The sequence below is a fragment of the Lottia gigantea genome (assembly GCF_000327385.1).
Source record: "Lottia gigantea unplaced genomic scaffold LOTGIsca_73, whole genome shotgun sequence".
Classification (NCBI taxonomy): Eukaryota; Metazoa; Mollusca; class Gastropoda; family Lottiidae; genus Lottia; species Lottia gigantea.
In genome coordinates, this window is record NW_008710453.1 from 735,184 (window position 1) to 750,629 (window position 15,446).

A 15,446-nucleotide genomic window follows, 5' to 3' on the forward strand; every position below is an offset into this window, starting at 1 on the left:
GGCTTACTTGCAAAACAGTAACAGGTATAATGGGCCTATATAACAGAAAATCAAAACAAAGTTGTATAATAGAATTTGTTTATTTACATGAATTTCATCATATGATTTGTTTAAAATCAATAGTGATGTCAGGTTTATCTTCTACGTGGAGAACTTGATCTGTAAAAAGAATCACGAGTTATCTAGAACATGTTCAACAAATACTTCAAATAGAGATATTCCAAGGCAAGACACCATCTCTAAAATTTCAAATGAATGGGGTTTTTCTCTCCTGTACCAAATAGAGATAATGAAGACGGGCAATGCCATACAGTTTGCAATGAGGGTAATTTTGCATGGACATAGGCATTAGCCTCCTCTTTTTCAATTTCCAACAACAAGACGCTTTTTTCATGTCAGCCCTACTGAACTGGGGGAAACTATTTAAAAAGGGTTCCAAAAACACAAATGATTATAATGGTGTCTTGCCCTCAAATATCTTATGATATGTTACCTGTTTTAATGAGAAAGAATAATCACCCAGACAAAACACAATAGCACAATAAGTGGACAAGAGAGGACTCAAAAATTAGGGTAGGGTTAAAAAAAAAAAGAGATAATTATTATAGATAAAGATTCCCACCTTGAACGAGATCTAGACTGGTATTTATTACTTGATCTCTTACCGCTCTCTTCATACTCATCTTCATACCTGCTGTTTCTACCAGACCTCTTCCTCGACCTGGATTCAGTTGAAATTCTTCTGTCAGAATACTCAATTGAGGGGGAGCGGGACCGACCTCTTTTTCTAGATTTAGACTTACTACTAGAATAGGCTTCCTCATAATCTCTGCGTGATTTACTACTGGAATAAGAGTCATCCTCATAAGAATGTTGTCGTTTGGACCTACTGGAACTATAGGATTCATCATCATAAGATCGATCTTTTTTAGAACTATAGGAATACTCATCATAAGAGCGATCTTTTTTTGACCTACTTTTTGAATAAGATTCTTCATCATCGTCTGAGTAGTCTTGCTTTGACTTTCTCCGCGGGGTTTCAACAAAAACACGTGCCTTCTTTGATTTTTCACGCTCAAAAGAATCCTCGTCATGTGAATGTTCTTTACGTGATTTTTTGTGATCAGATTGATCAGATTTGCGTTCACGCTTATGATCATGTGAATCACGACGTCTTTGCTTTTCAGTTGAAGGACTTCGAGTTAGGTCATGATACTCAGGACTAACACTTCTGTCTTTGCGTTTACTTTTTTCATCACTTTCGCGTCTTTTCACCTTGGCATGTTTTCTTGAAGACTTACTCTCATGTTTGCGACTACTATGCTTACTAGATTTGTCACGCCTATCACTGCTTCGTTTGTGCTTTGAATCGACTTTCTTTTTTTTCTTTTTCTCAGAACGTGACCTTTTCTCACTGTGACTAGACTCATCAGAGGAGTCCTGCGTGGATTTTTTAGGACTATCGCTACTACTAGTACTACTACTGTCACTATCAGAATCACTTGAATCACTACTAGAGTCCTCACTAGAACTAGATTTGCGTGATTTTTTAGAACTTTTAGATCTAGATTTCATGTTCTTATCAAGATGGTTACTATCAGTAGTTTGAGAAGGGTCTAAGCCAGGAATTGATTTATATTTGGTTAAAAAGGGAGTGGATTTTTTGTCGTCCTCAATAGTAGTTTTAAATATAGCTGGTACTGGGGACTTTTCACTATTATCTGGAAAAAATACATCCACAATTTAGCTCGTACTAAATATGAAATAAAATTTTACATGGCAATGTTCTGTGTTATACTCAGATAATTAAAAAGGACTTTGTTATGACCTATCGTACAATATTTGTATATTCATATATGCTTTTCAACCTTATTTCTATTCTACATGCCATAAGGATCACTTTTAAATTATATCTTAAAATAACAGGACATACGGCAACAATACAACCTTAAATCAAAAAAATCCTTCACTCATATGGAAAAACAAACTTGGCGCTGGAAATGAATCAAGCCAAATTCTGAATGAGACAAAAACTGTTCAAACTTACCTGGTTCATCATCCTCACTTTCACTAAATATCTGATGTTTCTTATCAAACTCTTCTCGTTTTTTGCGTATCTTTTCTTCTAAATCAGCGTCTGAATCTTCACTATCATTTTTCTCGGATTCACTTTCAGTACCACTATCATAACCTAGTCCTGAAAAGAGAAGATTTCATGATAATTTCTGATATCTCAAATTGTTTCAATATTGGCTGCTCTATATTGGCTGAAAATTTTCCAAGTCCAAGCAGAGCTGACCAATGTTTTCTTGGAAGAGACTCTTTATTAACACCTGTTTGATATACTGCACTTTTTCCATCATTCATCTGAAACATACCAAAAGTTGAACAAGATTGTAATGCGGTTTTTCAACCTTTTTAATGACAAATGATCTTTGTAATGTCAAAGTGTGAGTTAAGGTCAAATTAAAGTATAAACAAAAAAAAAACTTACCAAGAGCAGATATTGAGGCCAAAGCAGTGGACTTGGCTAACTGCTTTGCCGGAGCTTTATGATACAATAAGAGAAAGAAGAATTAGTTGTCTGCTTTCCTTCCTACTAGTGACTTATCTCTTGTAGGTTTATAGACTGAAATGTACTTGGTTATAAACACATTCCTAAATACAAGTACTAGAGTTAGAACATCTTACAGTACCCTTACAATTTCAAATACTAAGAAACAATCCAAGATGGCTGCCACAATGATGGCTACCAACAGCAGTAATTGGGTAATCTTATTTCACTATAGTTTTTTCTTTCAAGTTGTCATGTCTCTTCACTAAAGGGGAGTTCCATAGTTAATATTTTGATTTTCAAAATAAAAACAAAATCTGAGACGGTCACTACAAAATTGGCCTCTCTGCCTATGTCCACAGCTACTTCATGTTCAGGACGTACACAAAGTTCTTGATGCCTGTGAAAAAAAAAAAGAATAGGGCAAGAGTTGACCACAGGTCTGGTCAACCATGGTCTAAGAATAGAACCTTATAGACTCTCTACCTTTCTGAGCTTTATTCTTAGCTTTAAAATAGACTTCCTTAGCCACCTCCTTTACTTCTTGACTTGTAACATCTAACAAAATCTCCATTAACCATTGTTTGACTTTTAATAACTAGAATAATACAACACTGTTTTAAAATGTCTGCTGTTAGGTTTGTCTGCTCCGCAAGCCATTCCAAGAGATGACCCTAAAGGGTCATTTATACCATAGAAAACATCATGAAAACATCATCACAGAAGAACTATACTATATACTAACACAACTAATCCGTTCTCCACAAATTACTAAGATTCTTTCTCAATTTCTACTCTTCTGCACTTACTGGGCTAATGAAGGCGGACCAGTAGCAGTTGAGAAAAGCTAGGGTTTAAAGATACTATTCACGAAAAAAATATTTACTTCATAAAACATGTAACACTAATCTTACCATTTCTTGGCGTTTTTCTTCTTCTGTTTTAACCGGTGATGGTGTACGACGTTTTGGTGATGTTTTAGTGGATTTACTTTCACCCTCTGACTCTTCATCTGAATCCTGTAGAATATAATAATCTCAATTATTTTTTTAGGATACCCCATTGCAAAGAAAAACAAAAGAAAACAACTTAGGTTCACTTTGAATCCTTTCTACCAGTTAGTCTTTGGCAAAACCTCTTGGCATTGATTTGTACCCATCTACAGCTGGGTTGACTGCAATAATGATAAAGCAAATGACAATATGCAAACAAGAAATGCTTAAACCTACTTTGCTACAGAAAACCAACTATCAGTGACATCTGACATCTCAAATACACAATACTTACAAATCTACTTTTTCTTGGTACTGCTGGAGCACCATTCTTATCCTTATTAACAGTTTCTGCAGCAGCTAATTCAGCCTTCCTGTTCTCTTCTAATATCTTCAGTCTTTCTTTCTCTTTTCTTTCTTTCTCAATCGCCTTCTGTTTATCTCTCTCCATCTTCTCCAATCCTTCTCTTATCCAGCTTGGTAGATTTTTACGCTTTTGAGCATCTAAATACAACAATACTGAATTTTAACACTAAGGCTCTTCTGATGTTAAGCCTATTAAGAAGCAAAGACATTAATACATGGAAATGATCAAGTTCATTTCATGTGAATAAGTTTTAATAGAAACTATAGTAAATGATGGTAATTTTGATTAATCTTACGTTAAAAGAAGAATTGTAATTTAAGGCAAGCAGATAGCTAAACTGAAAATATTGAATGATTCATTGGGTTATAGACATACCTAAGCCACTTTCATCATGATGATGATCACCAAATGGTGAACCTCCTTGATAATCACCATCTTCATTACCCCAATACTGATTATTATACTCATTCTTCTACAAAAAAAATAGTCATAAATATGCCTGAATATTAGACTACAAAATATTAGATATAAGTGACATTAAGTAACACCCAATAGAGTTCTGTATTGTAGATTTCATCTAAGGCTATTGATTTGGGATGTTTACACATCACTTTGTGCCATTCAGTGTGCAATGAGGGAGATTTTTCCAGAACAGCATCATAAGTTGGGGTACACTCAGTAGTATACAGGCCCTTAGTTTCATAAAATAAGCTTTTGATAAAGATCTTTTCAAATAATAAACAGGCAATTTTGATTCATTTCAATTCAAATATTTTGTTTTTTCAGCATACAACTTTGAATTACCTCAAAGTTCATGTAATCACCATCACCATGAAAATTATCTCGATGAAATTCATTGTCATAATTACGCTGAAAAATGGAATAGACATTTTTACATGTAGTTGGCAAAAGGAATAAACAAGGAAAGAAGAATCATTTTACAAGGATAAAAACTTTGGTTCTTTGGTCAAATCATGGCCATGATCTTTTTGTAGCCATAGTCATTTACAAATGATCTGTTTCCATTTCAAGTCAGACTTACCCAGAGAGACCCAAAAATTTAAGACAAGAAAATCATGTCTAAATGATAAGCTTTATCCCATGTAGCATATTGAATAGTTAAACAAGAATGCAATGCGTTATATACAATAAGATAATAACTATAACCTACTTGATGTCCCATTCTATTATTATTCCAGCCATGATTATGTTGATGACCACCACGTTGATTACGACGCCAATTATCGTCTGTATTATCATTGTCTTCATTCCAGCCCCAATTACCTGGTCCACCTTCATTATATCCTACAATATAACACATACTATTTACAAACACAACTAGTTGGCAGAAAAATACACCCTGAACTACAAAATATTATATCTACAGTTTCTCACTATGCCTTCTTAATGTTTTAAGTTTTATCTTCATCATTCCCCAGAAAAATTGCTAGCAGCCATCACCAGCAGAAATTGCTATTGTTTTTCTTCTATTCAACTTGATGTATAACTGTAATTCAGCACAGCTTAACGGGTTCAGCAATAATTACCTTGAAATTGATTATAAAAATCACCTGATTCTTTAGGACCTGATTCTTCATCAGATATATCCATATCATTCTGATCTACTGCAACAACAGGGGGTGGGGGAGGCTGGGCTGCCATGTTTATAATGGCTTGCATATTTGGGGGTTGATATGTTGGGGGTGGAGGGGGAGGAATATGTGCTTGCAGTAATAAATTTGGGGGTGCATTTGCTGATGGATCTTCTTTATGTGCCATCCATTGTTTTGCCAAAGCAGCCCAATCAACTGAAAAATACAGTAAAAAAAAAAATCAGATGAAAAATAGGTAGACCAATGGACACATAGTCAAGATTTAAAATTTGGCAAAATATTCTTTGAAAAAAGCTTTTCAATATTACATTGGAATTCTCAACTGGAAGGAGATGGTAATGGGCCCTAATTAAAATAAATATATTCCTCATTAGTTAGGCCACTGACCGCACTTATTTTCATATTTTAGTTATTCTATTTTCAGTATGAATGTAATACTCACCCTGTTCATGGGGCATGCTTTCATAATGAGACTGTAACGTTGGTCTGGGCCAACCTGCTTGTTGTGGTTGTTGAGGCCACTGATTATTCCACATTTTCAATCTGTATACTTCTAATTCAATAGGTTAACTCTTTATCTGAGCCTAAAATAAAACAATTACATTAATAAAATGCCAACGCCAACAACCTTGAATGCTGCAGATAAATTCAAGATAGTTCTCTTGGCCAGAAATTTACTTTGCTGTGAATCAACCAAATGAACAAAATTTGACCTACATCACACACAGAACTTAATATGTTAAAGACATTTTCCCTCAAATTGTTTTGCAACTTGAACATATATATAAACCTAGACTTTCATACATTATCATTACATAACTTTACTAGATATTGTATAAGGCCACATTTTATAGCTATGTATCAAATAACAAACATATGGATGTCTTGTTAGCAGTTTTACTGCCAAATGACACTAGACATATCATAATAATATAGTAATATGAAACATAAATAGTGGTACAAATAGGGGGGGGAGGGGGGGGAGATGTGTGTGTAGACTGAAAGTTGGGCTAAGGGAATGATAGATAAATGTAATGAATGGAGTTTTACGTCCTGCTTTTCTGCAAATGATAGATAAGAGAGGTATCATTGTCACATTGACCTCAGTGTTAGTGGTCTGTTTAAAGCCCCTAATCATACACATAAAATCATTCTAACAGAGACAAACTAATTAACTACTGTCAATATTGTTGGTCGAATGTCAATTGCAATGAATGTTGAAAAGATAGAATAGCTGTAGTAAGCTGGTGGTAGCTGCAATTATTTACAGATTGGATTAAATTTTGCACGACTATTTACTGCTTCTTTACATTTATATGCCTTTTGACCATAATAAATATTTGAAACAGTCAAATCAATTTTATATGCACCTCTATTCACGTCTAAGTGGTACATTTGTCATTCTCAAAATCACCATGCACTTTCCACAACAAATATGGCGGACGTCTTGTCATTTTTCCCAGAATGCCCTTTAAGACGTATTGCCAGATTGAGAATAGTTTCGTACATCTTATCTGAAGCAGCATTATGTCTTATCTTTATATGCAATTACATTTGTATGAGTGTTTAATAAAAAAAAGTTCTGATAAAGCCATGTCATTCTCTATACATGCATCCTAGGATACATAATATACCTAATAGTTTAGCCTGCAAAGACAATCTGGCAGTACAGATTTACGCCACAGGTCGGTGCGCGCGTAAATCAAGGCCTACAAGTTTGGTAATTGAACATATACAAAATATACATTACTGGTAACACTTATGCAGTATAGCGATGCATGTGTAATTTCTTCCATATTGCATTTAAAGGTATGCACAAAATGTGAATATGTCAATGTTTTTTCATGATAAGGGAACCCATATTTTATACATACCGCCCATGGTCACCGGTATGCTAGTACTAGTACTAGTACTAGTAGTATTATTAGGTCGTTTGTTCACGGCTAAATATCCACTGACGACTGCGCTAATATTATGACAATTATTACTGCTAATGCAAGGCTAGAGAGTAGAGACTAAACCTTACATGGATCTTGATGCAGCTGCGAGGTTGGATAATGTAAACAAAATACAGGGAGAAAGAGTGTCCCGCACGGCCGCAGTTGTTCGCTTATCGTACGCTACTTGTAACAGTAGGCCTACAGTACAGATATCAGATATACCTTAATTGGTTTGACTTGACCCTGGCTACATCATTTCAAAACTAAGAAGAACTAATTGGTATACGGTACGGTATAGTTCTATGTATGGTCAGTAATAATGCACATTTGCCAACGATCCCATAAAAGAGTTTTTGAACACAATTTAGTCTAACTTTGTATATCTTAGCCATAATTGATAACTCTTATTTCTTATATTAGCCTTAAACTCGAACTCTGAAATGGGTACCTTTACTAGCTCTTTTATTGTTAAATACCGGTACTTTTATATTATAGATGATACAGTTAAAAATTGAACCATCGACTTGGGATTGGGGTACGTGTAGGAGTTTACCATACTGTTATGATGACAATCTGAATCAATACCTTGCCGATAGTGAATCCTCTGACAACGAATATACACTTGATATAGAGAGTCAATCTCAGAGCACCTTTTGGTTTGCCACCTCTGCCAACGTCGTTTACAATTGTGGAGATTGCCAGAAAGACTTTAAATACAGACATGAACTTAAGATGCATGCCAGAAAACATTCACGATTGCATACAATCTATATCAAAAATGTAAAAACTCCATCTCGTAAAATCAAGAGAAGGATCAAAAGAGAACCGATTTCTAGTACCGACTCTGAATTATCAGGACCACCACCCAAAAGGAAACCAAAACCACGGTCGCTTGTAGGCGTTCACAGAAATCTGTTTAATTACAACCCAGAGAAAGCCATGACCCATTTTGAGAAGAAGCCACAGGTTACTCCCATGGCCGTAAGAAATGAATCCAAACTTGAAGTCAACAAAGGATATCAAATCCACAAAACCGAAACATCCGGTACTCCAGAACACAATCTTGATAGGGATCTTAAACAATGCAAAGAGGAAGTGGTGCCACCTCCTGTCGACGAAGCACGTGGTTCACCTGTATTTAAAACAGAAGAGAGAAATGACAAGAAGTACAAATGCCGTGTATGCTACAAAAGATTTTTCACCAGGGGATCTTTGATAATGCACGGGAGGCAACATGATCATCTCCGGACAAAGAAATGCAACATCTGTGGGAAAACCTTCATCAAAGCGGATTGTTTAAGGAACCACGTGAATCGACATAACAAATTAGGATTTTACCACAAAGTTGACTTTCCTGAACCACAAACCATAGAATCTGAGTTTCAAAACACGAATCAGACTGTCCATAAAATAGAGCTGCAAACTAACCAAAAATTGGAAAAACAAGATGACCAGGAACACCAGATTTCACGAGTTTCCAAAACGCCTTATAATTGTCGTGTTTGCCACCAGAGCTTTGCATTTAGAGGAGATTTGGTAAAACACGGTAGCGTACACGATGACCTAAGATCAAAGAAATGTCACATCTGTGGGAAAATGTTCGTTATGAAAGACAGCCTCAAAAGTCACATTAATCGCCATAGAAGTCCTTTTAATATAGTATCAAATTCAAATTCGACTCACACTAACAAAGTGCCCATAATGAAAAGAACCAAAACAAAATACAAACAATGTGAAGTTTGTGGTAAGAAAATTAGTAACATCGGAAACCTTCATAAACACGTTAGCAGAATGCATTCAGATGCATTCTTATATAAATGTGATTACTGTCGAGCTCGTTTTCAAAGGACAATTGACCTGGATAAGCATCTAGAACGTCATCAAAAGAGGAGACCCTATAAATGTGACAACTGTTGTAAACTGTTCTCTACCAGCATCGAACTGCATGTGCATTTCAAACGAACACATACAGATGAAAACATGTTAACATTCCATTGTGATAAATGCTCTAAACGATGTGCGACTAGCGAAGAATTGGCAAAACATGCTAGAGTGCACGAGGGTTTAAAACCACATAAATGTGGTGTTTGTAATAAAGCATTTAGAACAATCAGCGGCAGAGATGCTCATGCTTGGGAATGTTACGGTATTATTTCATTTTGTGCTTGATTACGAGGAACTTAAAAGCAGTAATATACCCTTCTATAAGCTTCTATAACAGCTGATCTATATTTCCATGATTTGTCTGTAGTGAAATTTGTTAAAGAATTAATATTGTAATAAGTTTTACGGATAGCTATATAATAGGAAAGGAAATATCCGGAATACTATATTTCTCAAAGGATAATGTCGTTTTCCATGTTTATTTCCTCACTATATAGAGAATAAGTACGTCCAAATAAATGAGTATGTTGTCGACAAGACATATAATATGAGACAACTTATTCTTTTCACGTGAGGTAACACGCCTTCTCAATTGGCACAATTTTTAAAGATTTTTGTAGATGATACTGTGCATAATCGTCATACTACTATTCCAATTCAATATAATGGTCCAAATCCATATCAACCCCAAGCATAATAATATTGCTTTTGTTTGCGTTCTGAAACATTATATTTTGCTCGATGGGAAAAACGTCAACCGTTTATGCATGGTCTGTTTTAAAACGATTGTTTATTTCTGTTGAGTGATGTAGTTCATCACTATTGTTTTATTTCAATATAATGTTATGAATTTTTACTCGTTTATTAAAATTGATTTTAAATGTTAATTTTGCTTTACTAGTATACACTACACTTTATGTTTTCCAACAAAGAAATTCAATAATCCACGAATGAGCTGTGTCAAAGAATGTGGTTCACGTTCATAAGCATGCATGATATTTCCCATAGACAAAGAGAACAGAATTACAAATCCATGTGGAATTTCCAAATTAGCTGTCAGCTTGGATTTTTTCAACATCAGATAAATTGCGTATAAAGTGTGAGGTATTAAAAATAATGCCAGTTCTTTTCGTCTTCGAGCTCTTTCAAATAAGATCCCCATTCCACAAACAAATCCTGCCACAACAGGAACAAGTGTAGGGATAGGTGGTGGTCGTCCATAAGCGTTCCTCATCACACACAGTCCATATTTAGCCAGCATCACCATAGTTGAAAGAAACGCACTAGACATTGCTAGGTTTCTTGCTAGTGTCAGTAGCTCTTGCAATGGCCTGAAATGAGAAAAAGAAAATTTTGCTTTTATCAGAGGAACTTTAAATAACGGTTTATCTATACCACCTCGAGAGATTTTTTCTGCTGCAAAGTTATCGTTCCATTTCCTGCTGTTATATGTTGGATACAAATATCTTACTTTTGGTAGAGTTGTTTCCTTCTAAAGAGAACCATTGGCGTGGCATGGATCGGAAGATACAGCTTCGCAAAAGCTGGGTAACTGTAACAAAAGTCTTTAACTGCATGATGAGTACACGATTGTTTATGAAGTCCAGCACTTTGACAATTTATAAACTCCACAGCTGGTTTTCGAAAGAGCAGGGTCAGATTTTCATCGGAGTAGTCCCGAGACCATTTTAGTATCGATTTATAGTACCCTTTAGATAAAAGTTCCGGTTTTAGTGCTGTGCAATACACTAGAAAGGCACAACATGCACAGAATGACCAAGTCTCACAATATGGAATGCGAGTTATCTTTCCTCTTTTGACCAGAGTTGTCAGTCCCGCCCCCAAGGCACGTGCGATTGCAAAAAGGGAGGCAACTTTTCTCCTAGTTTCATCCTCAACTATAATAGATAGGCCAGCTATCCCCCCTGCTATTCCATGATTCCAGCCATCCTGAAATGACAATAAAAATGCATACTTCACCAATTGTAATAAAATTATGCTTAGGTATTCTGGTATATAGCGGGTTATAGAGACTTATTGAGAATGCCCTTTGTGGTTTCAAGATATTTCCAACTGAATTCTGATAAAATCAATCAATGTAAGCTACGCTACATGAGACGCTTTTTGTTACGGGAGTTAAAAAATAGATTAGAAAATGGACCACACGGAATCTGTAGGACCTATAGATGTTACCTTTGTTGATCTGGCTATTTGAAGAATATCAACAACTAAATGATAAATGCTGGGATAAAGTCCGAGAAAAGCAGAGAATTTGACAGCATCTGTACAGACAATTTCCTTACCAAGGGCAGGTAATCTGAAAAAGATAAAAAGAGATTTTGGTAGAAGACGAGTCGGTATTTTGCCTCGTTACCGCGCTAACATGTCCAACCGGAAGTTAACAATTGAGTGATGATATATTGTTAGTAGTAGTGGTTGGGTGTATATATAAACTCGACAAAATGCAAAATTTCTTCAGAAATGATAAGCTCTTGCCCTTAGTGCCAATGGATTTGAACAAACTCCTACTGATTGTGAGATTAGGATTGTGACAATTGATACAACCACAACTTAGATTATTCTTGCTCTCACTTAGTCCAAAAATCTGCTTTTGATGGAGCACACCGACAACTAACTGTCCAATTAGCTATGAGAGGCTGGTCTAGCCCTCATCCTGCCTAAACCTTTCTCATGTGATAAAGGTGGTAATGTTTTCTGATGAATTCGCAAAGACAAATGTAGTCCGGTAGTCAAACCCCCAGTCTGTCCCTGAAGGTATCTAAATGTAATTCACCAATATTCTTCTAAAAGCTTCAAAATGTAACGAATAAGCTAAATAATTTACCCTTTACGAAACGGATTTTTCATAAACGCGGAGACACCTTTTACACCAGCATAAAGAATTGCTCCGCTTGAAAAACCTCTGAAAAAATCAGTAACGAATCTTTGACATAACGCCAGAGTATTAAGCTTACGGACATAATCCCCAGTAGCATCTTTCTCTTCCTTCGACATCGACATCGTTAGCTTGTTTTCACCAGTTATCACGTGCTTTCTGTGTTTATATTTTATCAATCGTGTCAGCTGACCCACAATGGATGTCACACTTTTCACAAAAATGCCTACATCGTATCGTACACAGTGATTTATCTAAATTTCATTCAATAGGGGAATGCTATGTTTTGATAAGAAAGTAGGTTCGATGATATCATTTTGATCTTCATCTTATCATCAGATATAGTCCGAAAGTCTCTGATTTTTTCTAGCCTCAGATAGTTTTTATTTAATGGAATATTCCAAAAAAAGTTTCTTGTGCCTCATTTTAACCAAAAAACGGAAATATGGTTAAACTGCTAAATGAGTAGAGAGTTTATTTTTAATTTACGTCTGTAGAAATTGGAAGCGATTCTCTCCCTGGTGAGAGAAGAATACATTTTTCTACAGCTACGTTTAAATGTCTACATATTTGTATGGATTAGCTATGGTTTCGTATGTATTGCTACAGCTTTGTTGCATGTACAGTTACATGCATCTAGCATATACAGTTACATGCATCTAAAGCTTTGTATTTATGAACTATGTACATTTAGAGATTGTTATATATACAGCTTCAGCTTAGCTGAGAATCGGGTTTTTACTTTGGTCTTCAAGCATAAAACGTGATTTCTTTCTTCAAAACTCTGATTTAACAAATGTCACTGAGCCAGACTCGGCAATCCTTTATCACAAAAGATTTGAGGATTTCACTAGGACTATGCGATTCAGCATCTTTTTTTTATAGATATTTTTATGAACCTTCAGTTGCAGATGGCAAAAATATACAAATTAGTTCATATGACATCAATCATTTTGTGTAAATGATTAATTTTAAACAGGACCTCTTATCTTGATATTTCACCTTCTAATAATTATTTACACGTCTGCTTAACAACTTGGGTATTCTACTCATAAATCATCGTCTGCTACGAGGTAATCAATACTACAAATTGAGTTGTCTCCCTTGTTTTATTAGTTATTTACTAGGAGACGTTCGAGGACTTTATGTATTTTACGAGTACTTCATTGCTGGAGAAATATAAAGGCAAATCATGTAGTGTCTTGAGAAATCTGAAGTTTGAAGTTGGTGTTCTTGGAGAGACGGAATATTAGAAAGTTGATAAATATTCCTTGATGTATAACTTACAATAAAGGTAGGCCTTTGAGTTTTCAAGCTTTCTGTGGACTTTGTTTTCATCAAATGGTAGTGTCGACACATTATATAATTATGCATTCCACACGAAAAGGGTGTTTCTTAGAATTCTGATAAGACACAAACCGGGTTAGGGTCAGTTAGTTTTTAAATCAAGTTTCTTCCTTGAAATTTTAAGGGCATGACACACGGAATACATTCCGATAATGTGTTTACATTTTCAGCGCACTTGGGATGATTTTCAAAAAGTTCTATATATATGCAAGTGACAATAATCAGCTATTGACAGTGAAGTTTACTTTGAAAATTTTGGTTCTTCAGTTTGAAATAGTCAAAGGGGTATACCAGCTGTTTGTGTAAAATGGTAAAGAAAACCAGGGGTGAAGATTGTTGCACCAAAACTCGTGCTATACGAGGTGGGCAATCAGAGCCCAAAAGTTTTGTTTGAGGTTAAATAATGGATGATTATGTTCATTATCCGATTAACTGACCTAATCTAAAATAACATAAGAAGATTAATATAATATACACGTTGTTATTACCTTAGGTTTATATTTACTACAACGTAACGCGCTGTAATTGAATACTAAACTAGACCTGTACTGTATATTGTACCATTAAAGACTGTCTTCCACTTACCCAGGTGGGATTGACTATATACAATACTATCAATACTTTTACAGAGGTTTACTTTCAGTTTCCTTAATCATTTTAGTTGTAGTAACTTATAAAATAATGGTTATTTATGAATAATATTGGAAACGATCCTTATTTTCAACATAGTTTTTCTAGAATTGCTTATCAAAAAAACACATTTCAGGGACTCTCTGCATGAAACTACATTATTTTAACGTTAGAATGGATATCAGTTCCATAAACCATTACATTTCACATTTATAACTTTTAAAAATATGAGTAATGATGTGCATGAGAGCATTACTTTTAGTAAATCATAACTCACCATTTAACTTAGAATAGGCCTAATTATCGAATTGATTCGGAAACGTAAATCGATCTCGCTAACTACATGTTAATTTTGATACGACGCTTTTGTGACATTTGTATTGATACACAATGTGAATTGACATTTATAACTACCAATTGACTTGTATTCATATAGCAATCGACTGAACTTACAACTAATATAATGATTTACTTCAAAGACTCTTTCTATAAATCTTTTATAACTTTTGTCATATAAAGACACTAAGTGGTGAAATGTCTTTTGTTAGAATTATATGGCACTAGAACACAAAAAGAGAGCAACATTTGTGACATACTAACTCATTTATTTATGTCTTATCTTTCTGTGGGTAGTTCTTTTTCGGCGCCCTTTGAAGTCTTAGGCGAAAAAGGACGCAGATCAATGAAGGAACCACGTTGAACTTGAAGACGCAGATAATTGAAAGATCTTCGCTGAGTTCGATAGTGAAAGTGGTAGAAAGGGACATAATAAACCATTCATATAGTTCAGTATCTGTCATCCGTATCACTTTTCAAAATTAAAGTTTGAAATCCAATTCGTCGACAATTTAGATTATTACTTCCATTAGTACACATTTATTGTATGAATCTTGATTGTTTCTCTTACATTTCCAAAAAATAAACGAAAATTCCACTTTCTATAATAGTAACATACCCGATATATTGTTATGAACCTAACAAGATACTGAAAGGAAAGAGGGTTGTTCGTCCTTCATTACTGGTTTCTGTTTTCAGATAGAAAACAAGAGAAATACAATATCTCGAATTAATTACATGTTATGTGATACAACAGTGCATCGTGTATGCATCAATGCAGAATTTTATTCGTTCCTTTATGTATATATACCGAGGTCTAACACTTAACAATGTCTAATGCGTTTGTAGCGTGATCAGTGAAAAGCTTGACGGTATTATTTTGTTTA

At 35.0% G+C, this 15,446-nt stretch overlaps 3 protein-coding genes across 3 annotated transcripts; 1 reads left to right on the forward strand and 2 right to left on the reverse strand.

Annotated features, from left to right (window-relative positions):
* Positions 1-65: 65 nt before the first annotated feature.
* Positions 66-6,977, reverse strand: LOTGIDRAFT_236018 (hypothetical protein). The gene is made up of 13 exons (XM_009066106.1): positions 6,897-6,977; positions 5,969-6,110; positions 5,461-5,721; positions 5,085-5,218; positions 4,718-4,783; positions 4,289-4,385; positions 3,842-4,050; positions 3,469-3,573; positions 3,041-3,152; positions 2,495-2,548; positions 2,048-2,197; positions 666-1,721; positions 66-159 (listed from the first exon to the last, which is right to left on the reverse strand). Exons 2-13 carry the CDS (start codon positions 6,060-6,062, stop codon positions 98-100), a joined length of 2,400 nt encoding a protein of 799 aa, XP_009064354.1. The 5' UTR covers positions 6,063-6,110; positions 6,897-6,977; the 3' UTR covers positions 66-97.
* Positions 6,978-8,624: 1,647 nt separating this feature from the next.
* LOTGIDRAFT_83148 (hypothetical protein) lies at positions 8,625-9,569 on the forward strand (the record flags this gene model as incomplete). The annotated part of the gene is made up of 2 exons (XM_009066045.1): positions 8,625-8,760; positions 8,914-9,569. Coding segments are annotated over 2 exons (792 nt in total), but the record flags the coding sequence as incomplete, so codon positions are not given.
* Positions 9,570-10,257: 688 nt separating this feature from the next.
* LOTGIDRAFT_168227 (hypothetical protein) lies at positions 10,258-12,371 on the reverse strand (the record flags this gene model as incomplete). Its single annotated transcript, XM_009066107.1, has 4 exons — positions 10,258-10,681; positions 10,822-11,300; positions 11,544-11,667; positions 12,196-12,371. 4 exons carry the CDS (start codon positions 12,369-12,371, stop codon positions 10,258-10,260), a joined length of 1,203 nt encoding a protein of 400 aa, XP_009064355.1.
* Positions 12,372-15,446: the final 3,075 nt, after the last annotated feature.